Source organism: Pongo pygmaeus, chromosome 4 (assembly GCF_028885625.2).
Source record: "Pongo pygmaeus isolate AG05252 chromosome 4, NHGRI_mPonPyg2-v2.0_pri, whole genome shotgun sequence".
Taxonomy (NCBI): Eukaryota; Metazoa; Chordata; class Mammalia; order Primates; family Hominidae; genus Pongo; species Pongo pygmaeus.
In genome coordinates this window covers 143,979,748-144,005,513 of record NC_072377.2, presented here as the reverse complement: position 1 = coordinate 144,005,513, position 25,766 = coordinate 143,979,748, and the positions used below count along the sequence as shown (strand labels likewise).

Genomic DNA, 25,766 nt, shown 5'->3' with positions numbered 1-25,766 from the left:
GGATTACAGGCATGAGCCACTGCTCCCGGACTAAAAAAATTTTTTTCTTTTGTCTATAACCTTTAGATTTATTTTTATATTTATTAAGCAATAAGCAAACAAACAGTAAGAGTTGGGAGAGATTACCTAAAATGGTTTTCTTTTGGAATTATTTTTTTAAAAAATCAAATAACTGTTATTATTTTAAGTTGCATGGGACTGAAGCTGCACCTGGAGAGGAATTTCATTTTCATGACCTGCAAAATTGATTAGGCAACGAGCTATTATTCCCCCCTCCCTGTGAACACACTTATAAACTTCAGTGGGGGCAAATTCCATCTAATACTCTGAAAACCATTTCTCATCTCATAATTTACCCAAATCATGTGCACGACTGCAAGAGGAAATAAACAGAAATCTTAAAGCATACATAAGCCACAATGGATTATTAATCTTGTACAGACAATCCAGCATTAAGGCTAATTTGTTCTTTTAAACATTTTTATGGAAAACATTTGACATTTTCAGTAGAAAAGCCCACAAGCTATCATAACCCCAAAGGCATACAGCCATGACAGGCAGGGCTCCATCGGGCTCCTCTTGAACTGGGCACCCTTTCACGGGTAGAAAAGCAGGAACACACATGTCTTTGCTTCCTGCTGCTCTGCACACACATCACAATATCTGGCAGAAGGTGGTTTCTGTCTTCCTTGGAGACATTAAACACTTTCACATCATTTCTCTTTCTGATTTCTTCTACAAGGGCCAGTGACTTTCCTTTAGGGACTGGGATTGTGCCAGTGATTATAGTCCCTGGGGTAGATAGCATCTGACAAACAGCTTGGATGAAAGGCTAACTAAAGAGTTTCATTTTCCCACTCTCATCAGTGACGCACACTCTCTGCCCTGGGCCACTGCTGGAATCTGCATTCCTCAAGACAGGGAGCGCCAACTGCTCAAAATAAGTCAGGTTAACCACATAATGCCCAACTTGGCATCCACATTTTCCAGGTGGAGGCTCTAACCCAACTCTAAATAAAGGCCCCTGGATGCCGGGCAACATGATGACATCAAATCCTATTCTTCTCCCTCCCTGTCTGACTTCGTCTCTATAAAATCCACTGGGGTCGTGGTCAGGGTTGCAGTCGGGTTGGGGTTGCGATTCAGGTCAGGTCCGGGTCAGGGTCACGATTCAGGCCCTGCTCACCCTGTACCATAGGCCCCCAGCAATTTTTTTTTTTTTTTTTTTTTTTTTGAGATGGAGTCTCACTCTGTTGCCCAGGCTGGAGTGCAGTGGCATGACCTCGGCTCACTGCAACTTCCACCTCCCAGGTTCAAGCGATTCTCCTGCCTCAGCCTCCCGAGTAGCTGGGATTACAGGCATGCATCACCACACCTGGCTAATTTTTGTATTTTTAGTAGAGACGGGGTTTCGCCATGTTGGCCAGGCTGGTCTTGAACTCCTGACCTCACGTGATCCGCCCACCTTGGCCTCCCAAAGTGCTGGGATTACAGGCGTGAGCCACTGCACCCGGCCCCCAATTTTTTTTTTTTTTTTTTTTGAGATGGAGTCTCGCTCTGTCGCCAAGTTGGAGTGCAGTGGCATGATCTCAGCTCACTGCAACCTCTGCCTCCTGGGTTGAAGCGATTCTCCTGCCTCAGCCTCTCAAGTAGCTGGGATTACAGGCACCCACCACCATGCCCAGCTAATTTTTGTATTTTTAGTAGAGATGGTGTTTCACTATGTTGGCTTGGCTGGTCTCGATCTCCTGACCTTGTGATCCACCCGCGTCAGCCTCCCAAAGTGCTGGGATTACAGGCGAGAACCACCGCGCCTGGCCCAAAATTTTTTTAAAATAAAAAAATAAGCTATCACTTCACATACACTGGATGGCTAGAATTTAAAAGGCAGAGAATAGCAAATAATGACTAGGATGTAGAGAAACTGGAACCCTCACACATAACTAGTGGGAAAGTAAAATGGTGCAACCACTTGGAAAGCAGTCTGGCAGTTCTTCAAAAGTTTATATATAGAGTTGCCATATGACCAAGCATCCCCTCACCCAGGTACATACCCAAGAGAAATGAAAATGTGTGTCCACACAAACACTTGGGCATGAATGATCATTGCAGCATTATTTATAATAGTCAAAAAGTGGAAATAACTCAATTGTCCTTAACTAATTAATGGTCAATAAAAGTGGTATATCAATGGAATATTATACACAATGGAATATTTTTGGCAACAAGAAGGATAAAAAGAAATGAAGTACTGATACATGCTATAACATGGGCAAACCTGTAAAACATGATGCTAAGGGCAGGGCGCAGTGGCTCAGGTCTGTAATCCCAGCACTTTGGGAGATCAAGGAGGGCAGATCACCTGAGGTCAGGAGTTCGAGACCAGCCTGGCCAACATTGCGAAACACTGTCTCTACTAAAAATACAAAAAATTAGCTGGGCATGGTGACTCGTGCCTGTAATCCCAGCTACTCAGGAGGCTGAGGGAGGAGAATTGCTTGAACCCAGGAGGCGGAGGTTGCAGTGAGCTGAGATCGCACCACTGCACTCCAACCTGTGTGATGGAGCGAGACTCCGTCTCAAAAACACACACATAAAAAACACACACAAAAAAACCATGATGCTGAGAAGCCAGACACAATCACATGTTGCATGATTCGATTTATGTTGTGTCCAGTATAGGCAAATCTATAGATACAGAAAGCAGATTAGTGGTTGTCTGGGGATGAGGTAGGGATGTTGGTGGTTGGGGGTTGATGGCTATATTAGTCCATTCTCACACTACTATGAAGAAATACCCAAGACTAGATAATTTATAAAGGAAAGAGGTTTAATTGACTCACAGTTCTGCATGGCTGGGGCAGCCTCAGGAAACTTACAATCACAGCAGAAGGAAAAGGAGAAGCAGGCACCTTTTTCACAGGGCAGCAGGATGGAATGAGTGTAAGCAGGGGAATGCCAGACGCTTATAAAGCCATCAGATCTCGTGAGGCTCACTCGCTATCATGAGAACAGCATGGGGGAAACCACCTCATCATCCAATTACCTCCACCTGGTCCCACCCTTGACATGTAGGGACTATGGGGATTACAATTCAAGATGAGATTTTTGGTGGGGACAGAGCCAAACTATATCAATGGCTAAAGGTACAGGTTTCTTTTGGGAGTGAAAAAAATGTTCTAAAATTAACTGTGGTGGTGGTTGCACAACTATGTGAATATACTTAAAACCATTGAATAGCATGCTTTAAGTCGGTGAGCAGTATAATATATGACATATCTCAATAAAGCTATTATCAAAATGAATAAATAAATAAATAAGACTGGGAGCAGTGGCTCACTCCTGTAATCCCAGCACTTTGGGAGGCTGCGGGGGATGGAACACCTGAGGTCGGGAGTTCAAGACCAGCCTGACTGACATGGAGAAACCCCATCTCTACTAAAAATACAAAATTAGCCAGGCATGGTGGTGCATGCCTGTAATCCCAGCTACTAGGGAAGCTGAGGCAGGAGAATTGCTTGAACCTGGGAGGCGGAGGTTGCAGTGAGCAGAGATCGCACAATCACACTCCAGCCTGGGCAACAAGAGCAAAATTCCATCTCATAAATAAATAAATAAATAAATAAATGGTAGATCTCTGCACCCGGCTAGATACCTCCTTCCAACAAAATGTGGGTCCATTGTTCACTTCCTGAAGATACAGCAGCTCAGCCAGCCAGCTGTGCTTCCCTGCCCCCAATCACACCATCATCTAGCCCCTCTTTCCTCATCATGTCTACTAGGATAGCATCCTGTTTAGGGAAGACCATGACACAATAGTTAATTCCATGATGGGACAATAGAATTATAACAGAGGGGCAGCTGGAGTCAGACCCAGAAGCCACCCCTGGATTAGACATCAAATCTCTGTGTCTGCAGGAGAGGTGATTTGAGCCCAAGGTAGAAACCAAGGTGAGAGGGACTGGCAACTCCAAGAGTGTGATTGTCAGTGGTGATAATGATGGTGATGGTGCTGGTGGTGGTGATAAGAGTTAGCAATTACTGGCAAGGTGAAGTGGCTCACACCTGTAATCCCAGCACTTTGGGAGGCTGAGGTATGTGGATTGCTTGAGCCTAGGAGTTCTAAGCCAGCCTGGACAACATGGTGAAACCCCATCGCTACAAAAAAAAAAAAAAAAAAAAAAAAAAAATTAGCTAGGCATGGTGGTAAAAGTCTATAATCCTTGCTACTTGGGAGGCTGAGGTGGGAGGATTGCCTGAGTCTGGGAGGTTAAGGCTGCAATGAGCTGTGATTGTCATTGCACTCCAGCCTGGGAGACAGACCCTGTCTCAAAAACAAACAAACAAGCAAACAAAAACAAAAACAAAAACAAAAAATGACTGGGCAAGGTGCCTCATACCTGTAATCCCAGCACTTTGGGAGGCCGAGATGGGTGGATCACTTGAGGTCAGGAGTTCGAGAGCAGCCTGGCTAACATGGTGAAACCCCATCTCTACTAAAAATACAAAACTTAGCCAGGTGTGGTGGCATGTGTCTGTGGTCCTAGCTACTCAGGAGGCTGAGGCAGGAGAATTGCTTGAACCAGGAGGCAGAGGTTGTAGTGAGCCGAGATTGCACCACTACACTCTAGCCTGGGCAACAAAGACTCCATCTCAAAAAAAAAAAAAAAAAAAAAAAAAAAGACTTAGCAATTACTGAGCATTTACAAATCAGGTCTGCACATGCATTTATGCATTTTTTCTTTCCATTCTCAGAACAATTCTGTCAGATAAAAGATATTGCTATCCCCATTTTAGGTATGAGGAAATTTGGGTTTAAAGAGATTGAATATCTGGGCCAAGGTCACACAGCCAGGAGAAGCAGAGGCCAGATTGGAAACCAGGTCTACTGTGATCAACAGATATTAAAAACCCCCCAATGTTCCTGTTCTGGCAGGATTAAGGGGCACTGAGGTTGTGTGGGCAAAACAGTGGCTCCGTAGAGGCCAGAGGCCTCCCTACCCCATTCACACTCTGTCCAAGGCCCAGGGTCCCCTGAATGAAAGCATGGGGGCTTATTTCTCACTGGCAGCACTGATAATGAGTTTCAGGGAAGACTCGTGAAAGCTGTAACTCAGCTGGAAATAGAAATGAGAGCCAGCTCAGACCAGCACTTCCGGGGTGTCTGGAGGGAAGAAGCAACTACCAGAGGAAGGAGCAGGCTGTGGAGCAGAGTGTGGGAACTCAGCACCACCGGCCTGACAGCTGCAGCCAGTAAGCCAGGCAGCCTGGAACTTGGGCCTAACTTCCCTCCATGGCCCTCAGCTTCCTCTTTGGAGGACCAGATGGTCAATCTGGAAGAGCTGTGATGTCCCTGCTTGTCAATACAGCTGATGTGTCTTACTGCTGAGGACAATCCCATGCATGCAGCTGTTGTGACACTTCCTAGGTACTGAGGCCCTGGCCACAGGCCACAAGGGTCTCACCCACCCTCCAGTTCCATTCTTATACCACTGACCCTGTTATGAATCAAGTTGTGTCTCAGAAAAGATAATGCTGAAATCCTAATCTATGGTAGTTGTGAATGTGACCTTACTTGGAAATAGGGCCTTCGCAGATGCAATTGAGTTAAGGTGAGGTCATTAGGGTAGGTCCTAATCCAATGACTGGTGCTTTTTTTTTTTTGAGACAGAGTCTTACTCTGTCCCCCAGGATGGAGTGCAGTGGTGCAATCTCGGCTCACTGCAATGTCCACCTCCTGGGCTCAAGCAATTCTGCCTCAGCCTCCTGAGAAGCTGGGATTACAGGCGTGAGCCACCATGCCCAGCTAATTTTTTTTTTTTTTTTTTTTTTTTTTGAGATGGAGTTTTGCTGTTGTTGCTCAAGCTGAAGTGCAGTGGCACGATCTCAGCTCACTGCAACCTCCGCCTCCTGGGTTCAAGCGATTCTCCTACCTCAGCCTCCCGAGAAGCTGGGATTACAGGGACCTGCCACCACACCCACCTAATTTTTTGTATTTTTAGTAGAGACGGGGTTTCACCATGTTGGCCAGGCTGGTCTCGAACTCCTGACCTCAGGTGATCCATTTGCCTTGGCCTCCCAAAGTGCTGGGATTACAGGCATGAGCCACCATGCCTGGCCTTTTTTTTTCTTTTCTTTTCTTTCTTTCTTTTTTTTTTTCCTAGAGATGGGGTCTCCCTATGTTGCCCAGGCTGGCCTTGAACTCTAGCCTCAAGCAATCCTCCTGCCTCAGCCTCCCAAAGCACTAGGATTACAGGCATGAGCCACTGTACTTCACCTGGTGTCTTCATAACAAGAAAGGCTATGTGAAGACAGAGACACACAGAACGGAGAATGCCATGTGACGAAGGAGGCAGAGGTTGGGTCCAGACACACCTGGGACTACCAGAAGGTAGAAGTGGCAAGGAGAGATCCTCCTCTAGAGCAGGAGTCCCCAGTCCCCGGGCCTCGGACCAGTACTGGTTTGTGGCCTGTTAGGAACCAGGCTGCAGTGGGTGAGCGAGCATTACAGCCCGAGCTCTGCCTCCTGTCAGATCAGTGGCGGCATTAGATGCTCATAGGAGCGCGAACTCTATTGTGAATTGCACATGCGAGGGATCTAGGTTGCATGCTCCTTAGGAAAATCCAACTAATGCTCGGATGTGAGGTGGAACAGTTTCACCCGGAAATCATCCCTCTTCCATCCATGGAAAAATCGTCTTCCAAGAAACCAGTCCCTGGTGCCAAAAACGTTAGGGACCGCTACTCTAGAGATTTCAGAGGAAATGTGGCCCTACCAACACCTTGATTTTGGACTTCTAGCCTCTGGAACTATGAGAGAATAAACATCTGTTGTTTTTAGCCACGAAATTTGTGATACTTTGTTATGGCCGTTCTTGGAAACTAACATAGACCCCTCAACATGCTTACGTGCCCCAGCTGCACCAGCCATTGCTCTGTTCCTCCACTGCCCGGCTCCTTCCCACTCCAGGGCCTTTGTGTATGCGGCTCCTTTCAGAATGTTGCACACCCACCCACCCCCCATCACTCCCTTCCTCCTTCCAAACTCAGGGTAAATCGCCACCTTCAGGGAAACCTGACCCTGGGTATTCCAATTTCCGCTCACGGCAGCAGGCTGAGTGCATTTCTCGTAGCCCTGCCACATCTGTAGTTAACTACTTACTCATACAGTTTTGTTCTGCCCATTTCCCCTGTCCAACTGTAGGTGCCATGACAAGTACTGACCTGGCACGTGCACCAGCAGTCCTATCCCATGCAGAGCACGGTACACACAGGGATAGACTGCATGGATTAAGGGTGTGCGGAAATCCTGGCCTGGCACTGGAAGGCCCAGGCTGTGGGGCCTCTGCTCCCTTCGCAGCCTGCACTCCCTCCCGCACCCTGCAGGACCTTTCTCTCCAGTCAGACCAGGCTAGGCTGGCTTCCCGGCTTCCCTGGCCCCCACCATTCCCACTCCTTTTGGCCAAGCCACAGCTTACTTTATCTGAATGACCTGGCCTCAATGCCTTCTGCGCCTGCAAGGCCTGCATTAGAGCAGGTTCAGACTCAGGGAAATGAGCCCAGAGTAGCAGGTAGGGCAGAGGGGAGGGAGAGGGGACAGACGGGAGTGGAAGGAGGTCTTAAGACTGAGACAATGTTGGGATTCTCTCTCTCTCTCTCTCTCTCTCTCTCTCTGTCCCTTCTCTCATTTGAGACTAGGTCTTGCTCTGTCGCCCCAGGGTGAAATGCAGTGGTGTAATCATAGCTCACTGCAGCCTTTAACTCCTTGGGCTCAAGCGATCCTACCGCCTTGAGCTCCCAAAGCACTGGGATTACAGGCGTGAGCCACCGTGCCCAGCAGGATTTTCTTTACAGCATATTTTAAACATTAAACAGGCCAGGCATGGTGGCTCACGCCTGTAATCCCAGCACTTTGGGAGGCCAAAGCGGGAGGATCACGAGGTCAGGAGATCAAGACCATCGTGGCCAACATGGTGAAACCCCGTCTCTACTGAAAATACAAAAATTAGCTGGGCGTGGTGGCGCGTGCCTGTAATCCCAGCTACTCTGGAGGCTGAGGCAGGAGAATTGCTTGAACCAGAGAGTCGGAGGTTCCAGTGGGCCCCAGTGGGCCGAGTTCGCGCCACTGCACTCCAGCAAGACTCAGTCTCAAAAATAAAAAAATAAACAAATAAATAAATAAACATTAAACAAATGATACAGGTTCAATGTAGGGAAAAGAAATCTTAGAAAACATAATGAGCAAAAAAGGACAATAGAATAAAAATCACCCATATTCCAACTGCACAGAGTAACCTTTGTTAGCACTTTGTCATACATTCTCCTGGGTCTTTTTTTTTTCTTTCTGAGACGGAGTCTGCTCTGTCATCCAGGCACGATCCTGGCTCACTGCAACCTCTGCCTCTCAGGTTCAAGCGATTCTCCTGCCTCAGCCTCCCAAAGATGGCCTCAATCTCCTGACCTCGTGATCTGCCCGCCTCAGCCTCCCAAAGTGCTGGGATTACAGGGGTGAGCCACTCGCCTGGCCTTCTCCTAGGTCTTTATATGAGCCTATTGTAGAGAAGAGAAAGTGTAGGGAATTCCCTGCATTCTTAGGACATGATTTTGAACAACCAGAGTTTCCAGGAAGCCTCATTGCTCCTCTGAGGCCAGGGCATCTATCAATGTGTGTCTTCCCATGTCTGGTCATGATGTGGGGAAGGGTCCAGGGCAAGGACCCTCTGACCTGGACAGGAATTGCTCTGTGGGTGCCATCCTAGCCTCACTCTCCAGGCCTGCCCCGTCTTTCAAGCAGCTTACTGCAGCCAGAGACACTTCCCACCCTAAAACTCAAAGCTTGGGTCAAGGCCAAGGAAAAATTCCCCCTCCACCCTCTGAAGGCTTGCTGAAAATCACTGACAAGAGGCAGATTAACAGGAGGAAAAATATACAAATTTATTTGATCAGAGTTTTATGTGTCACAGAGGCCTTCAGAATGAAGACCCAAAGACAGAGGGCAAATTGTCTATTTTTACATTTAGGTTCATCAAAGTACAGACATCCTTGTTGAAATATAATTGGACAGAAAGGGTATGCTCTAATGCTAATAGAATGAGTGGGGAAACCCAGCCACGCCCGTCTGTCTAGATTCTTCTTGGCCTCTCTGAGCATGTGTTCCTTCTTTCTGAGTGTGGGGCAGGGCCCTCTCTGGAACGGGGATTTTATAATCTACACTCAAACAATGTAGGTCAGACCTTCCCTTCCCTTCCCTTCCCTTCCCTTCCCTTCCTTCCTTTCTCTCTCTTTTTCTTTCTTCTCTTTTTTTTTTTTTTTTTTGAGATGGAGTTTTGCTCTTGTCGCCCAGGCTAGAGTGCAATGGCATGATCTCGGCTCACTGCAACCTCCGCCTCCTGGGTTCAAGCGATTCTCCTGCCTCAGCCTCCCAAGAAGCTGGGATTACAGGCATGCGCCATCACGCCCAGCTAATTTTTTGTATTTTTGGTAGAGATGGGGTTTCTCCATGTTGGTCAGGATGGTCTTGAACTCCTGACCTCAGGTGATCTGCCTGCCTTGGCCTCCCAAATTGCTGGGATTATAGGAGTGAGCCACTGCACCTGGCCTTTTTTTTTTTTTTTTTTTAGATGGAGTTTCGCTCTTGTTGCCCAGGCTGGAGTGCAATGGCATGATCTCGGCTCACCGCAAGCTCCGCCTCCTGGGTTCAAGTGATTCTCCTGCCTCAGCCTCCTGAGTAGCTGGGATTATAGGCACCCGCCACCACGCCCAGCGAATTTTTTGTATTTTTAGTAGAGATGGGTTTTCACTATGTTGGCCAGGCTGGTCTCGAACTCCTGACCTCAAGTGATCCATTTGCCTTGGCTTCCCAAAGTGCTGGGATTACAAGCATGAGCCATTGCGCCTGGCCTATTTTTTTTTTTTTTTTTTGAGATAGGGTGTCACTCTGTCACTCAGGCTGGAGTGCAGTGGCGCCATCACAGCTCACTGCAACCTCTACCTCCAGGGGTCAAGTGATGCTCCCACCTCAGCCTCCCAAGTAGCTGGGACTATAGGCGTGTGCCACCATGCCTGGCTAATTTTTTTTTAATTTTTTGTAGAGATGGGATCTCCCTATGTTGCTTAGGCTGGTCTCAAACTTCTGGGCACAAGTGATCCTCCTGCCTTGGCCTCCCAAAGTGCTGGGATTACTGGCATGAAATCAAGGCACAGAGCAAGCTGGGCTTTGGAGCAACCCACCAGGCTTCAAGTCCCCACTCTCAATTACTTAAGCCAGTTATTTCACCTCCCTGAGCCTCAGATTATCCATCTATAAAATGGGGCTAGAATTATACCTACCTGACAGGGTGGCTGGTGAAATGATATACAATTGAAGTGATATATGCAACACTTGGCATAATGTCTGGAACAAGGTAAACACTTTATTATTATTATTATTATTATTATTTAGGTTGATGCATGGGGATTTTATAACCTACACTCAAACAATGTAGGTCAGATCATTTTTCTTCTCTTTTCTTTTGAGAGAGAGTCTCGCTCTTGTTGCCCAGGCTGGAGTGCAGTGGCCTAATCTCTGCTCACTGCAACTTCCGCCTCTCAGGTTCCAGCGATTCTCCTGCCTCAGCCTCCCAAGTAGCTAAGATTACAAGCGCCCACCACCACGCCTGGCTAATTTTTGTTTTCAGTAGAGATGGGGTTTCGCCATGTTGCTCAGGCTGGTCTCGAACTCCTGACCTCAAGTGATCCACCCATCTCGGCCTCCCAAAGCGCTGGGATTACAGGCGTGAGTCACTGTGCCAGGCCCGCAATTACTTTTGCACCTACCTAATATCATCCCCACAACCGCCTACTGGGCAGAAACCAGCAGGCTCTCTTGGAGAAGTCACAGGCGTGGCCGTTTCCTGCAAAGAGCCAAACCCCCATTCCTCTGTGCCCCACCTCTCCCACCAAGTGCTTTATAAAAACAGCTCTTGTTACCGGAAATAACTGTTCATTTTTCACTCCTCCCTCCTAGGCCACACTTTTCAGAAAAACAATCTGCATCCTGGAAACCAGAAGAAAAATATGAGACGGGGAATCATCGTGTGATGTGTGTGCTGCCTTTGGCTGAGTGTGTGGAGTCCTGCTCAGGTGTTGGGTACAGTGTGTTTGATCATGGTGGCTTGAGGGGAACCTGCTGTTCAGAGCTGTGACTGTGGTGAGTGTTTCTAAACACGCTTGGTTTGGGGGTAGCAAAGGGCAATGGAATGGAGGCTTTCTCAAACCTCACCCCTGACCCCAGGACTCAGGCTCAGCTCATCAGGGCTTTGAGGGGAGGTTCCTACCTCCCTTCCTGAGGAACAGGAAATACCCTCCTTCCCAGCACCAGTAAAGCTGCGGTTTGGAGAAATGCCAGGGCTAGAGTGTTGCGGAGAAACCAATCATTGTTAACATCTCATTTTCAGGCTGCACTCAGAGAAGCTGCCCTTGGCTGCTGGTAGCGCTGGGCCTTCTCTCCTCCTCATCATCCAGAGCAGCCAGTGTCCGGGAGGCAGAAGGTAGGCTCAAGATCAGCCTGGCAGAACGCCAAACCTAGGGCCCCTGGCACTCAGAGGCGAGGGAGTGCCTGCTGGCTGCCCTGTCCCCACTCCCTGAGCTCTGTTTTCCACTTTGTTGACTAAGGTCCTCCCTGGGGTGGGTTCCGGGACAGGGGAACCCAGGTCCCCAAGGGTTCTTGGTTGGGTAGGGCTGCACAGGACAGCTTCAAGTCTGGGTCTGGGATAGTTGCTGCCTTCTTTCTTCGCCACACCTGTGGTCTCCCTGAGTCTTGGTGGGGTGTGCGTGTGCAGGCCCTGCTCTGTTTTCAGCAAACCTCGCCGAGACAGGAGCTTTGGGGTGACTTACTCCCAGCCTGTCTCCTAGAGGTGTCTCTAAAGAGCAGCCTCTGGGAGTGGCTGGGCACCAGGGAAAGGGGAACTGGGAGGAAGTGCCCAGCCAGAGCCTCAGTCCCAGAAGGGCAGGAGGGCAAGGGGAGAATGGTCATGGATTTCTTGGTGCCCACAGATGCCCCACTCCAGCCTGCATCCATCCATCCCGTGTCCCAGGGGTCACGGGGCCCAGAAAGCAGCCTTGGTTCTGCTGAGTGCCTGCCTGGTGACCCTTTGGGGGCTAGGAGAGCCGCCAGAGCACACTCTCCAGTGCCTGGTGCTCCACCTAGCCTCCCTGCAGCTGGGACTGCTGTTAAACGGGGTCTGCAGCCTGGCCGAGGAGCTGCGCCACATCCACTCCAGGTGACTCACTGCAGTACCCATGGTGATGGGGTATCCAACATGTGTCACTCCCTTGATGCCTAGCCTTGCCCCTCCTTGAACCTGTCTGGCTGAGCTGGGCTTGGGGCTGGGGTCTGGCTGTCACTCACAGGTACCAGGGCAGCTACTGGAGGACTGTGCGGGCCTGCCTGGGCTGCCCCCTCCGCCGTGGGGCCCTGTTGCTGCTATCCAGCTATTTCTACTACTCCCTCCCAAATGCGGTCAGCGTGCCCTTCACTTGGATGCTTGCCCTCCTGGGCCTCTCGCAGGCACTGAACATCCTCCTGGGCCTCAAGGTATGACACAGGGGGAGGTAGAAGCTCTGGCCAAGTGGAGGCTGTGGCTGGTGTGACCTGCCCCGAGCTGAGTACTGGGAGTGGGACTGGTTTAAAGGTTGGAGTCCAGGGAGTAGAACCTATAATGTCCTGGAACAGTGGATTTGGCAAAGGAGGGATCAAGTCAGGAGCATGTTGGGAAGCCTTGGAGGAGGAGGAAGTTTCTCTGGGTGTCCTTGATGGAGGCCCCCCAGCCCCATCCTGCCATCCACAGGGACTGGCCCCAGCTGAGATCTCTGCAGTCTGTGAAAAAGGGAATTTCAACGTGGCCCATGGGCTGGCATGGTCATATTACATCGGATATCTGCGGCTGATCCTGCCAGGTGGGCCATCCTCTCTGCCCCCATTTCTTGATCTACAAAACAGACACTAAGACACACAGCCTCTTGTGTTTCTAAACACACAGAACTCACTATACTTTTCAAAGCATTTTCATATCTACCAAATCCTTTAATCCCAAGGCATGAAGGATGTTACTATGATGCCTAGTTTGCAGAAAGGAATATGGGGCTTAGAGCCATTAAGTGACTTGCCCAAGGTCACTTGTGAATTCTTTTTTTTTTTTTGAGAAGGAATCTCCTTCTGTTGCCCAGGCTAGAGTACAGTGGTACCATCTCAGCTCACTGCAACCTCCTCCTCCCAAGTTCAAGTGATTATCCTGGCTCAGGCTCCTGAGTAGCCGGGATTATAGGCACCCACCACCATGCCAGGCTAATTTTTGTATTTTTAGTAGAGATAGGGTTTCACCGTATTGGCCAGGCTGGTCTCGAACTCCTGACCTCAAGTGATCTGCCTGCCTCAGCCTCCCAAAGTGCTGGGATTACAGGCATGAGCCCAGCTGTAAATTCTTTCAGTAAATATTTGCTGCATGCTGTGTGCTCTCATGTGCATTTTCTAATTCACACCCTGTGAGGAAGGAATAATCTTCATTCCTGTTTTATTTTATTTATATATTTTTAAAAATAAGAGGGTTTTGCTATGTTACCCAGCCTGGTCTCAACTCCTGGGCTCAAGCAATCCCCCTGCCTTGGCCTCCCAAAGTGCCGAGATAACAAGCAGGAGCCACCATGCCTATACCTATTTTAGAATTTTTTTTTTTTTTTGAGACAAAGTCTCACTCTGTTGCCCAGACTGGAGTGCAGTGGCACAATCTCGGCTCACTGCAACCTCTGCCTCCTGGGTTCAAGTGATTCTCCTGCTTCAGCCTCCCAAGTAGCTGGAATTACAGGTGCCTGCCACCATGCCTGGCTATTTTTTTTTTTTTTTTTTTTTTTTTTTTGTATTTTTAGTAGAGACAGGGTTTCACCATGTTGCCCAGGCTGGTCTTGAATTCTTGACCTCAAGTAATCCACCCACCTTGGCCTCCCAAAGTGCTGGGATTACAGACGTGAGCCACTGCACCAGCCTTAGATTTTTTTTTTTTTTTTAAGATGGAGTTTCACTCTTTCACCTGGGCTGGAGTAAAGTGGCACAATCTGGGCTCACTGCAACTTCTGCTTCCCAGGTTCCAGTGATTCTCCTGCCTCAGCCTCCCAGGTAGCTGGGATTTTAGGTGCCTGCCACCACACCCAGCTAATTTTTGTATTTTCAGTACAGATGAGGTTTCACCATGTTGGGTAGGCTAGTCTCAAACTCCTGACCTCAGGTGATCCACCCGCCATGGCCTCCCAAAGTGCTAGAATTATAGGCATGAGCCACTGTGCCTGGCCTTTTTTTTTTAAGTGCAGTTCTGAGACATCAAGTGATTTATCTGACATCACATAGCTTAGAGAGAGGAGGAGAAAGGATTTGAACCCAGGTTTGTCCAGAGCCTGGACCCTAGACCACTGCACTGTGGACCCTGTGTTTTTTTTTGTTGTTGTTGTTGTTTTGAGATGAAGTGTCTTTCTGTTGCCCAGGCTGGAGTACAGTGGCAACAAGATCTCAGCTCACTGCAACCTCTGCCTCCCAGGTTCAAGTGATTCTCCTGCCTGAGCCTCTTGAATAGCTAGGATTACAGGCACGTGCCACCATGCCTGGCTAATTTTTGTATTTTTAGTAGAGACATGGTTTCACCATGTTGCCCAGGCTAGTCTCAAACTCCTGACCTCAAATGATCCACCTGCCTCAGCCTCCCAAAGTGCTGGATTACAGGCGTGAGCCACTGTGCCTGGCCTAAGCCTGTGTGTTTTATTCTTCTGACTTGCAGGCTAAAGTGGCAGCTCTTCCATATCTCATTGCTATCTCCTAGGGCTTCTGCTAGGAGACTGATCTGGGGCTAGAGGTCTCCCTCTGTGCACATGAAAATGCTGGAAATGTCACCTCCCAGGGCTCTGCCTGCCTCTCAGCCCTGAAAGCCATGGTGGAAAGGGGTGGGGCTGACATAGACATCTGAGGAAAGACGTGAGGGAGGGTAAAGGGTGGTGCAGTAAGAGGAGGGGTGGGGAGGGCTTTTGGAGGCGCTGCCCCTCCTGGCCTCCTGTACAATGACAGTGCACTGGACTCTCCATTCTCTGGCACCCACACACTGCGGGGGCCAATGACCTGGGTCTCACTCCTGAATCAGGTGGGAGATAGGGTTAGCAGGAATGACTTCTTGGGCTTCCCTGCCTCAGGGATCCAGGCCCGGATTCGAACTTACAATCAGCATTACAACAACCTGCTATGGGGTGCAGTGAGCCAGCGGCTGTATATTCTCCTCCCATTGGACTGTGGGGTGCCTGATAACCTGAGTATGGCTGATCCCAACATTCGCTTCCTGGATAAACTGCCCCAGCAGACCGCTGACCGTGCTGGCATCAAGGATCGGGTTTACAGCAACAGCATCTATGAACTTCTGGAGAATGGGCAGCGGGTAAGTGTGCAGGGGAGTGGGGGTCCCTGGGGAGGGGTCAGGACCCCAGAACCCTGGGCCCTAGCCAAGCACTGATGAAAATTCACTGCCCTTCTCTGAGCTGTAGTGTCCCTAGCTGGTCCCAGGTCTGGGCAGGATTCAGCTCTGAATGATAATGATGAGTAACATTTATTGAGCACTTACTACAAGCTGGATGCTATTCTGGGTGTGTCATCTGATCACCTCATTGAATTCTCACCACCACCCTATGGGGTAGGGACTGTTAGCATTCCCACTTTACAGAGGAGGACACTGAGGCTCAGAGACACCATAGGAAAGTGGACGATTTAAACTTGACTGTACCATGCTCTTGACCATAAAGCTGCCCCAGACGAAGGCTGTGAGAACATCGGAAGGACTCATGTGGGTGCAGGGGAACCCAGACCAGAGTTAAACCCAGAGCCCAGCCCCAGACCTGATTCCCAGCTGGAGCAGTTGACAGCCTCGGGTCTTGCCCTAGGATCTTAGGAGAAGGATCTGTGAAGGGTAAATTTAGCCCAGCCCTGTCCCTGATTTCAGAGTTGGGCATCAGAAGCAAAGGCAGGCCAGACAGCATAGACCCCATTAGGGTGGCCACCTCCCAGGACTCTATCATTACAGGCTGAGGGAATGGGGCCTCAGCCCGTGGCATTGGGGGCCACAGCCTGGACTGGACCCTCCATTCTCCATCCGCCTGGCCCCTGGCTTAGTCTGGTCTTCCTCTTACCTCCTCTAGGCAGGCACCTGTGTCCTGGAGTACGCCACCCCCTTGCAGACTTTGTTTGCCATGTCACAATACGGTCAAGCTGGCTTTAGCCGGGAGGATAGGCTTGAGCAGGCCAAACTCTTCTGCCGGACACTTGAGGACATCCTGGCAGATGCCCCTGAGTGTCGGAACAACTGCCGCCTCATTGCCTACCAGGGTGAGGGGTTGATAGGGTGAGGGGTTGATAGGCTGGAGGGCAGGAGGAGTCAGGGGTCCCAGGATCTCCCAAAGAGTCAGAAGGGGCTATGGAGCACCACGTCCTGGGCCTGTTCTTCCTTCCCTGGGAGAAGCCCCCTCTTCCCAGCACACCAGATTGCTTTTTTAGGTCTTTGACTGTAATCCCTCAGGGGAGCCTGAAGAGGTGGGTTCTAGGGGCCCCTCACTTCATCTAGGATTCCAGAGGAAACAGAAGAGTCCCAGGCCAGTATGTACTGGGCACAGGAGACTGGGGCTGCAGCCTTGGCTCTACTACTCCCTTACTGTGTGACCTCGGGCAGGTTTCTGCTCCTCTCTGAGCATCAGCTTTAAAAGTAAGGGGGTGGAATTTCATTCTCGCTGAAATCGCCTTTTTTTTTTTTTTTTTTTTGAGACGGAGTCTCACTCTGTTGCCCAGGCTGGAGTGAAGCGGCTCAATCTCGGGTCACTGCAACCTCCACCTCCCGGGTCCAAGCGATTCTCTTGCCTCAGCCTCCCAAGTAGCTGGGACTACAGGCGCCTGCCACCATGCCCGGCTAATTTTTGTATTTTTAGTAGAGACGGGGTTTCACCGTATTGGCCAGGCTGGTCTCGAATTCCTGACCTCGTGATCCACCTGCCTCGGCCTCCCAAAGTGCTGGGATTACAGGCATGAGCCACTGTGCCAGGCCTGAACCACTTCTACCTCCAGGATTCCATGAAACTCTAGTCCCAGTGGCTGGGGGGTGGGTAGGAAGAGGGGGTAGGGAGGGTTAGGGGATCTTCCCAGCAAGTCCTCTAGGTGTGTTCGAGTGGGAATGTGTAAGATCCTCACTCCTCTCTCCCCTATCTCCCTGTTCCAGAACCTGCAGATGACAGCAGCTTCTCGCTGTCCCAGGAGGTTCTCCGGCACCTGCGGCAGGAGGAAAAGGAAGAGGTTACTGTGGGCAGCTTGAAGACCTCAGCGGTGCCCAGTACCTCCATGATGTCCCAAGAGCCTGAGCTCCTCATCAGCGGAATGGAAAAGCCCCTCCCTCTCCACACGGATTTCTCCTGAGACCCAGGGTCACCAGGCCAGAGCCTCCAGTGGTCTCCAAGCCTCTGGACTGGGGGCTTTCTTCAGTGGCTGAATGTCCAGCAGAGCTATTTCCTTCCACAGGGGGCCTTGCAGGGAAGGGTCCAGGACTTGACATCTTAAGATGAGTCCTGTCCCCTTGGGCCAGTCGTTTCCCCTCTCTGAGCCTCAGTGTCTTCAACCTGTGAAATGGGATCATAATCACTGCCTTACCTCCCTCACGGTTGTTGTGAGGACTGAGTGTGTGGAAGTTTTTCACAAACTTTGGATGCTAGGTACTTAGTGGGTGTGCCAGGTGTCTTTCATGGGGCCTTCCAGACCCACTCCCCACCCTTCTCCCCTTCCTCTGCCCGGGGACGCTGAACTCTCTCGATGGTATCAACAGGCTCCCTCGCCCTCTGGCTCCTGGTCATGTTCCATTACTGGGGAGCCCCAGCAGAAGAATGGAGGGGAGGAGGAGGCTGAGTTTGGGGTAGTGAATCCCCCGGCTCCCACCCTGCAGCATCAAGGTTGCTGTGGACTCTCCTGCCGGGCGACTCTTGCGTAATCATGACTATCTCTAGGATTCTGGCACCACTTCCTTCCCTGGCCCCTTAAGCCTAGCTGTGTATCGGCACCCCCACCCCACTAGAGTACTCCCTCTCACTTGCGGTTTCCTTATACTCCACCCCTTTCTCAACGGTCCTTTTTTAAAGCACATCTCAGATTACCCAATGTGAGTGTGTCATCTTTTTCCTGCTGGACTCTGACCGATATAACAGATGGGAATTACTGTCCCTAATGTCCAAACCTGCCTGCACATGTATGCCTCCCTGCACCCCTCCTCATCCTGGTACAGGGCAGCAGGGTGCTGGGTGTCATTTACCATCTGGACAGAGCCTACCAGTTGGGCTGAGGGCACCTGTCCTTTCAGTGCCTTTCTCTTCAGTGAGAGGCTTGGGGAGCAGGGACCATAGGCTGGCCTGAGCCAGCACACAGATGATGCCATGAGGGAACACAGCTGTGTCCTGGGCAAGGGGCCACTCAAAGAAGCAGGTGTCATTATAGGTGCCAGATGAGAGAGCCTGCAAAGGGACAAGGGGGAAAGAGTTTGTGTGATGAGATGGGACAGTCCCTGGAGGGCCTTGGACAGCACAGCCAGCTGCCGTGCCATACCTTCCACCATCGCGGTTACAACTGAGCCCCTGATTCAACGCTGTGGTGGCGCAGCTGTCCCCATCGGGGAGGGAAGGCAGCCCATCTCTGTTAGTTCCATTTGTCTCACCAGGCTGGGCTTGTTCCCTCCCTCCCACCTTTTTTTTTTTTTTTTTTTTTTTTTTTTGAGTTGGAGTTTCGCTGTTGTCACTCAGTCTGGTGTAAAACGGCACGATCTCGGCTCACTGCAACCTCCGCCTCTCAGGTTCAGGCGATTCTCCTGCCTCAGCCTCTTGAGTAGCTGGGATTACAGGCATGCACCACCATGCCCGGCTAATTTTGTATTTTTAGTAGAGACGGGGTTTCACCAGGCTAGTCTTGAACTCCTGACCTTGGGTGATCCTCCCACCTTGGCACCCCAAAGTGCTAGGATCACAGACATGAGCCACCGTGCCTGGCCTGTTTTTTGTTTTTTTTTTGTTTTTGGTCACAAAGGCTGAATATACATTTCTGAGTACAGCATCACTGTGGAGAAATGCTCCACACAGACACACATGGGTCAGAAGGAACTGGCTGCCCCTAAGGACGGCAGGGCCAAGGGAGTCAAGGGGGAACAGTCTCCACTCTCCCTAAGTATCCCACCCTGTCCTCAAGGCCTGAAGATCCTCCATCATCACACCAGTGGCTTGTATACTAGAAACCAGCCCAGAATCAAAGGCCTTTCCAATCCATCCAGTACCTATCATGGGGCTTAGGCTGTGGAGTCTGATGGCCCCAGCTTCAAATCCTGACTCCACCACTTAGGACCTGTGTCTACCTAGGTATCTTGATAACCCTCAGTTTCCCCAAGTGTAAAACGGAGATAGCAGTGGCCCCTCCCCTGGAGGTTGTTGTGAGGAGTGAATGGTATCATATCTGTAGGTCCAAAGAGAAGCCTGGTGTCCAGCACATAGCTGACCCACAACAAGGGGCAGCTATTAACACTTTAGCTGCCTCTCCCCAATCCCAAAGGAGGCAAGCCTGCCCTCTGCACACACTGCAATCCCCACCTCTGTTCCTTTTTATCTTCTGTTATTTCCCAGCCTCCCTGACTGTGCTGGGGTCTTGCCAATGCCCCCAGGGGACTTCTTGTCCCCAGGAGTGCCCCAGGGTAGAGCACCAGAGGTCCTGCCATAAATGTCTGTCTGCGTGTTCTTGAGTGCAGATGAGTAAGATGCAGAGCTGCTAGGGAAGGCAGTGCCACCAGCAGGCACTGAGCCACCACGAGGCCCAGTTTTGTCTTCCTGGCTTCAGGATGCATCATCCTGACCCCCCTGCTGACTAGACCCAGGCCCTCCCACAGCTGGGAGTGGTCCCCACCCCACTCCTTCCTTCCCAAAACAAGTTCCATGGAGCTCCTTTTCCTTTCCTGTTTTCTCATCAGCCGGAAAGACCTGGGAAATGTCCTGTGGTACATTCTAGGCTTGTTCTAACAGGCCCAGGCACACAGAAAGTGGGAGGCAATGAGAGGCTCCCAAATTCCCCCTATCCCTTCTGGGGAGGCAAGACAGAGTCAGTGGGGGCCTTTGAAAGCCAATCTTTGAACTATAAATTGTGCTTGGGCTTACAAGGACTTTGGAGCTTGTCAACAAGGTCTGGGTCCTAACAGCCGAAGGACTGCCCCTGACTGACTGCTCCAAGGAGAACAGACATTTGTCACTTCCCTAAGCCCAGTGAGTCTCAGGGAAGGCAGATCCCAGCATCTCCACCTGGGATCTCCCTGGCTGGCCTTTGTAGGATGAGGGCCGCTCCACAGGGCCTCTGACATTCCTGCTTGGGGTAGGTGGTGGAGTTGAATTCACATTACAAAGGAAGGAGATTAAGGGTGCAATGAAGGGGCAGAGACTCAGAAAAGGAGATTCAGGGGCCTGGTGGTCCCTGAAGAGGAGGGAGGGACTCTGTGAGGTGGCCTTGGGCCCTGGGAAGGCCCCCCGCAGCATGTTTCTGGGCAGGGCCCTCAAGCTTTGATTACTCTTGCCCACCACAGGGCTTTCTCTATAAATGTTCTGAGAGAGCAGCTCCAGCTGACTCCAGTGTGCCCTTCCAACGCTCTGATGCCCAGGCTCCAATTTGCTTTTGCCCTAGTTCTCTGCCCGGTTTCTTGTTCTGAGCTAGGTCAGGCTAACTTTCCAAAGTCTCCCTCCTACAGATAAGTGACTTCATCGATGCTGGGCCTGGGTCCATCTGGTGCAGGGCAGGAGCCAGGGACAAGAGGGCCCTGTGGTGCTTCTTCAGGACTGTCTTGGGGGCCCAGCACCCACCAGTGGATGAGGTAGATGCCACCATCTGGCTTTGGGGTCGGTGGCTCTGTAGGCAGAGTGGCATGGCCCTGGTGCAGCCTTGGCCCAAAATGGACTGCCACTATGATGCAGACTGCCAGCAGAACAAAGACAGCGACGATGACGGTGACCACAGGCAGCCCATCACCTCGAGGTTGTTCCCAGGTGCCACTTAGCACCTCCGGAAGCTGCCTCTGGGGCTCCTGCTCTGATGAACTGTTCACAGCTGGAGAAGGCCAGGAGTAGTGGCCAGCCTGGGAGGAGAGTGGCAGAGAGAGAGGGTGACATGGATGTATACACACAGAAAAAGACCAAAATAGAAAGAGACAAACACCCAAAGGAAACTGAGGCGGGGGTTGAGGGCGGGAGGGACCAGAGACAAAGACAGAAAGACAAAAAGTCAGAGTAAAGACCTGGAGAGAGGCAGAGAATACAGAGGTAAACCACATGGCAGCAGAGACGATCAAAGAAAAAGGCAGAAAAGGCAGAGGAGGATACAGAAAGGGAGAAAGAAAGAGGAAAGGGGAAAGAAAAAGGCACATAAAAACAGACAGAAATAAAGATACAGACAGAGACAGAGAAAAAAGAAACAGATGCAGGGAGACAAAGAAATTCAGACAGGGACAAAGAGAGTGCTGGCTTCATCACAGTCCAGCGTATACAGTTTGGCCCCCCAAGTTTCCTCCCACTGTCCCCTTTTCCCAGGTCTCCAGCAAAATTCCTAAATAGATCCTGTGCCCTGGGTCGGGAGTCTTGGCACGCTATGGGCTGCTGTCTCCACATCCTAGGCAGTGGGCAGAGAGCACCTGTTTCTTAAAGTCCTGGGGAAAGGGGGTCCTTGTCCAGCATTTTAGGCTCCCCTTACTCCCCACTCACACAGAAGACAGACAGGTGGTGCCCTGGCGGCGGCAGAGGTAGAGGTAGAGGTAGAGGAGACATGAATTTAGAAGGCAGGGGGATGCCTCATTCCATAACTGTACCCCCGCCACCCTGCCGAGGTCTCAGCATCAGGTTCTGGGGTCCTGGAGGAGAGGGGGTGCCCAGTGTGGACTCCTGGCTCTGCCCAGGATGGATTGAGGAGACCCTGTGCCAGTCTTCCTCTGTCAAAGTCCCAGTGTTCTTCTACCAAAAGCTGGGGGTCATGATCCGTACTCCTGTCTGACTCCACCCTGCTTGGTATTAGATGGGAGTGGTGGCACTGTAGTGAAGGTAGCAAACGGCAAAACTGTAAACCCTAGAGCTGAGGTCCTCACAGGCCCAAGAAACTTTTCCTCCCTAGCTTCCCCTTCCCAGATGGGCCACCCTGGAGCAAACCTTAGCAGGTGGAGCCCCTCTCTCTAACCCCGCACTCTCAGCATGGCCCTCCCCATGGGTAGGCCAGGAAAGGCTTCCCAGGACAAATCCATGTCCTTTAGCCCCTCAGTCCCCCTGTCCATACTATCCCATCTCCCACACACATCCCTTTGCCTGTGGAAAGGCACACCCCCCTCCCTACCTTGCAAGTATCTCTGGGTCCCAGGCCACAAAGTTCCCAGTGCAGGGGATGGGGAAGCAGCTCTAGATGTGCAGAGGAAAAGGGGAAGCTGAGGCTGGTGACAGACAGGGGGACCCTGCAGGGAGTCAGCCCAGCCTGGCAGGAAGGGGTGAGCAGAGTCTACCTGGTGCATTGTCCGGGCCGGCACAGGGCTCCCTTGGGACTGGCAGCCAGCTGGGTAAAGGAGGGCTGGCCACCCTAACTCAGCCCCTACCCGGAGCTGCCACGTCTGCGGGGCCCATGGGCACACACCCTGTGCACACACTCTCACCGCTCTCCTGTGCTTGCACTTCCTTCCGGGAACATCTGGGCTACCCTGGGCTCTGCCCTTAACTCTGATAGTACCTTAATCTTCCTCCTTTGCACCTCCCTTCATGCCCCCTGCCAGCTTCAGGAGCGTGGGTGTGCCTGCCCACCCCTCTTCCACCAGATCTCAGGAGCCTGGCCAGAGCCCCAACCCAACCTGCCCCCCACCAAGTCATGCTGGCTCCTCGCCTCAACCGATTTCCTGGAGTTATTGTCCTTTGATCTTTTCTTTCTAAATGCAATATTTCTTTTTTTTTTTTTTGAGATGGAGTGTCGCTGTGTTGCCCAGGCTGGAGTGCAGTGGCGTGATCTGGGCTCACTGCAACCTCTGCCTCCCGGGTTCAAGCAATTCTCCACCTCAGCCTCCTGAGTAGCTGGGATTACAGGCACCCACCACCATGACCAGCTAATTTTTGTATTTTTAGTAGAGACGGGGTTTCACCGTGTTGGTCAGGATGGTTTCGGACCCCTGACCTCGTGATCCACCCGCCTCGGCCTCCCAAAGTGCTGGGATTACAGGAGTGAGCCACCATGCTCGGCCTCTAAATACAATATTTCAAACACAATCGAAACTGCAGATACATTCTCTCTTTAATAAATACATAATAAGTTTCTAAATCTCCAAGGCTCAACCACCAGCTCTGTCTTCTCTCAATAGTTTGTCACATTTATTTTTAAAATATTAATATTACGATGAAAACAGAAGCCCTCACTTCCTGACCTCTCCCGTCCTTCTCACCACAGGGATAAACATCTCATAGAATTTGATGTTTATTGGCCGGGTGTGGTGGCCCACGCCTGTAATCCCAGCACTTTGGGAGGCCAAGGCAGGAGGATCATTTGAGGCTAGGAGTTCAAGACCAGTCTTGGCAACACAGTGAGACCTTATCTCAACCAAAAATTTAAAAATTAGCTGGATGTGATGGTGTATACCCATAGTCCCAGCTACTTGGGAGGCTGAGGTGGGAGGATCACTGAGCACAGGAGGTCAAAGACCATGAGCCATGTTCGTGTCACTACACTCCAGCCTGTGCAACAGGGGGAGACCCCATCTCAAAAAGATAATAATAATAGAATTTGATGTTTATTATTCTCACACAAGGCATTGTTTTCCCTTTTATCTTTTGGTTTTTATAAATATGAATTCTATATTTCTTTGTATTTGCCTGAATGCAACTTCATTTGAGAGTATGTATGTATTTTAATGTGTCCAAGTCGCAAAAACTGCCCACCAATCTCTCCTCTCTCTAGAGACAGATTTTTTTAGCCCCGGCTAACTCTGTGGGACCAGCCATCCCTCATTCTGTCCATTGCTGTGCACTCACCATCCTCCCTTCCAGTCCGGAGAGCCAGAGACACCCTGGGAACTCCCCTTCACTGGAGTCTTGATCCAGGATGAAGCAGAATGTAGCATCCTGGTTCCTTGTCTCTCAGCCGAGCTGCCCACATCCTGACATCCAGGGCCCCCACTCAGACCTCCAAGTTCACTTGAGCCCAGATCCCTGGGCTGCTGACCTGATCTGCAAAGTGAGTGGGACCTATTGCTGGCTGACCTTGAAGCCCCTGGCTGACCCCCTCCCAACGGGATCAAAGGCTCTGCTCATCCTCTGCTTCCCACCTTGGTCCATTTAGACTCCAGCCAGAGGGAATCTGGACTCTGCCACGGGTCCCGAACTTTGGCCACTGCTATTCACCTCCTGCCTCCTCAACACACATGTGCCATTGCTCTGGTAGGTACCTCCACTGGGGCTCCTGTCCCTGTGTCCAAAAGCCCAATTTTTGATCCTTCTGATGACTACTTCTTCCCTTTCCCTCCCTCATTAATCCTGGATCTATCTCCTAAAGGGCTTCTGAGAGGATAATACGGTGGAACTTCTGGGACCAGACTACAGCCCCAGCCTTCTGTGTCACTTCTCTACCACTGCTATGAGCTGCCCGCCCATTCCTGCCGTCTAAACCTTAAACATCTGTTATAGCTTAGGTCAAGTGTGGCCTCCTCTAGGGACGAATTTTTCAGCCCTGTACTTGAGTAACTTGCTTTCTTTTCCTTAAGCCATACAGCATAGTGTTTCTTACCCGCTCCTAACATTTGTCACACTTTGTCTTATGTAACAGGTGTGTGGGGGCTCATTTTTCCAGGAACCATGTCTCTTTTTTTTTTTTTGAGACTGAGTCTTGTTCTGTCACCCAGGCTGGGGCGCAGTGGTGAAATCTCAGCTCATTGCAACCTCCACCTCCTTTCCGTCTCTCCGGGGGAGGGTGGAAGTGGCTTTGCTGGCCAGAGGAAGGCAAAGAGCAACCCTTCTTTCACTCTGTCGCTACCAAAGGCAGGCAGGCTGAGGAGTCTGCAGAGGGAGCTGAAGGACAGGGGCCTGTGGGAACACCCTGAGCAGGCCAGAGTGGGGTTGCCATGATAGACTCAGGGCAGGTCTGAGAGGCGGCTGACTTTTGAGGTCATCAGAAACTCTGGGCTAGAGTTGGGTGAGTAAGGAGCAAAGGCTGCTTTCTTCTACCACACCCCACTTCTAGCCTTGTAAAAAGCTATAGGTCTATAAGGAGTGTGGGGTTTCTTTTTAGGGTAATGGAAATGTTATAAAATTGATTTTATTTGGGGTGGGTGAACAACTCTGAGGCAGCCGGGCACGGTGGCTCACGCCTGTAATCCCAGCACTTCGGGAGGCCGAGGTGGGCAGATCACGAGGTCAGGAGATCGAGACCATGCTGGTAAACACGGTGAATCCCCATCTCTACTAAAAATACAAAAAACTAGCCGGGCGTGATGGCGGGCGCCTGGGGTCCCAGCTACTCTGGAGGCTGAGGCAGGAGAATGGCGTGAACCCGGGAGGCGGAGCTTGCAGTGAGCTGAGATCATGCCACTGCACTCCAGCCTGGGCAACAGAGTGAGACTCTGCCTCAAAACAAACAAACAAACAAACAAACAAACCACTGAGGCTGGTGTGGTGACTTAGGCCTGTAATCCCAGCACTTTGGGAGG

General features: G+C 50.8%; 2 protein-coding genes and 1 pseudogene across 4 annotated transcripts; 1 reads left to right on the top strand and 2 right to left on the bottom strand.

Annotated features, from left to right (window-relative positions):
- Positions 1 to 526: 526 nt before the first annotated feature.
- LOC129036251 (cancer-related nucleoside-triphosphatase-like) lies at positions 527 to 7,124 on the bottom strand (annotated as a pseudogene).
- Positions 7,125 to 10,831: 3,707 nt separating this feature from the next.
- STING1 (stimulator of interferon response cGAMP interactor 1) lies at positions 10,832 to 18,188 on the top strand. 3 transcript variants are annotated; one of them, XM_054488926.2, is made up of 8 exons: positions 10,832 to 11,188; positions 11,436 to 11,528; positions 12,034 to 12,260; positions 12,391 to 12,574; positions 12,828 to 12,936; positions 15,208 to 15,446; positions 16,201 to 16,387; positions 17,268 to 18,188. In XM_054488926.2, the coding sequence occupies exons 3-8, from the start codon at positions 12,034 to 12,036 to the stop codon at positions 17,459 to 17,461; spliced, it is 1,140 nt and encodes a 379-aa protein (XP_054344901.1). In that variant the 5' UTR covers positions 10,832 to 11,188; positions 11,436 to 11,528; the 3' UTR covers positions 17,462 to 18,188. The 3 variants fall into 3 exon arrangements, with proteins under 3 accessions (XP_054344901.1, XP_054344903.1, XP_054344902.1); XM_054488928.2 differs by lacking the exon at positions 16,201 to 16,387 and having other exon boundaries at positions 10,943 to 11,188; positions 17,268 to 17,360; XM_054488927.2 differs by lacking the exon at positions 12,034 to 12,260 and having other exon boundaries at positions 10,956 to 11,188.
- Positions 18,189 to 20,007: 1,819 nt separating this feature from the next.
- Positions 20,008 to 22,716, bottom strand: SMIM33 (small integral membrane protein 33). Its single transcript, XM_054488925.1, has 2 exons — positions 22,590 to 22,716; positions 20,008 to 21,185 (listed from the first exon to the last, which is right to left on the bottom strand). The coding sequence occupies exons 1-2, from the start codon at positions 22,596 to 22,598 to the stop codon at positions 20,796 to 20,798; spliced, it is 399 nt and encodes a 132-aa protein (XP_054344900.1). The 5' UTR covers positions 22,599 to 22,716; the 3' UTR covers positions 20,008 to 20,795.
- Positions 22,717 to 25,766: the final 3,050 nt, after the last annotated feature.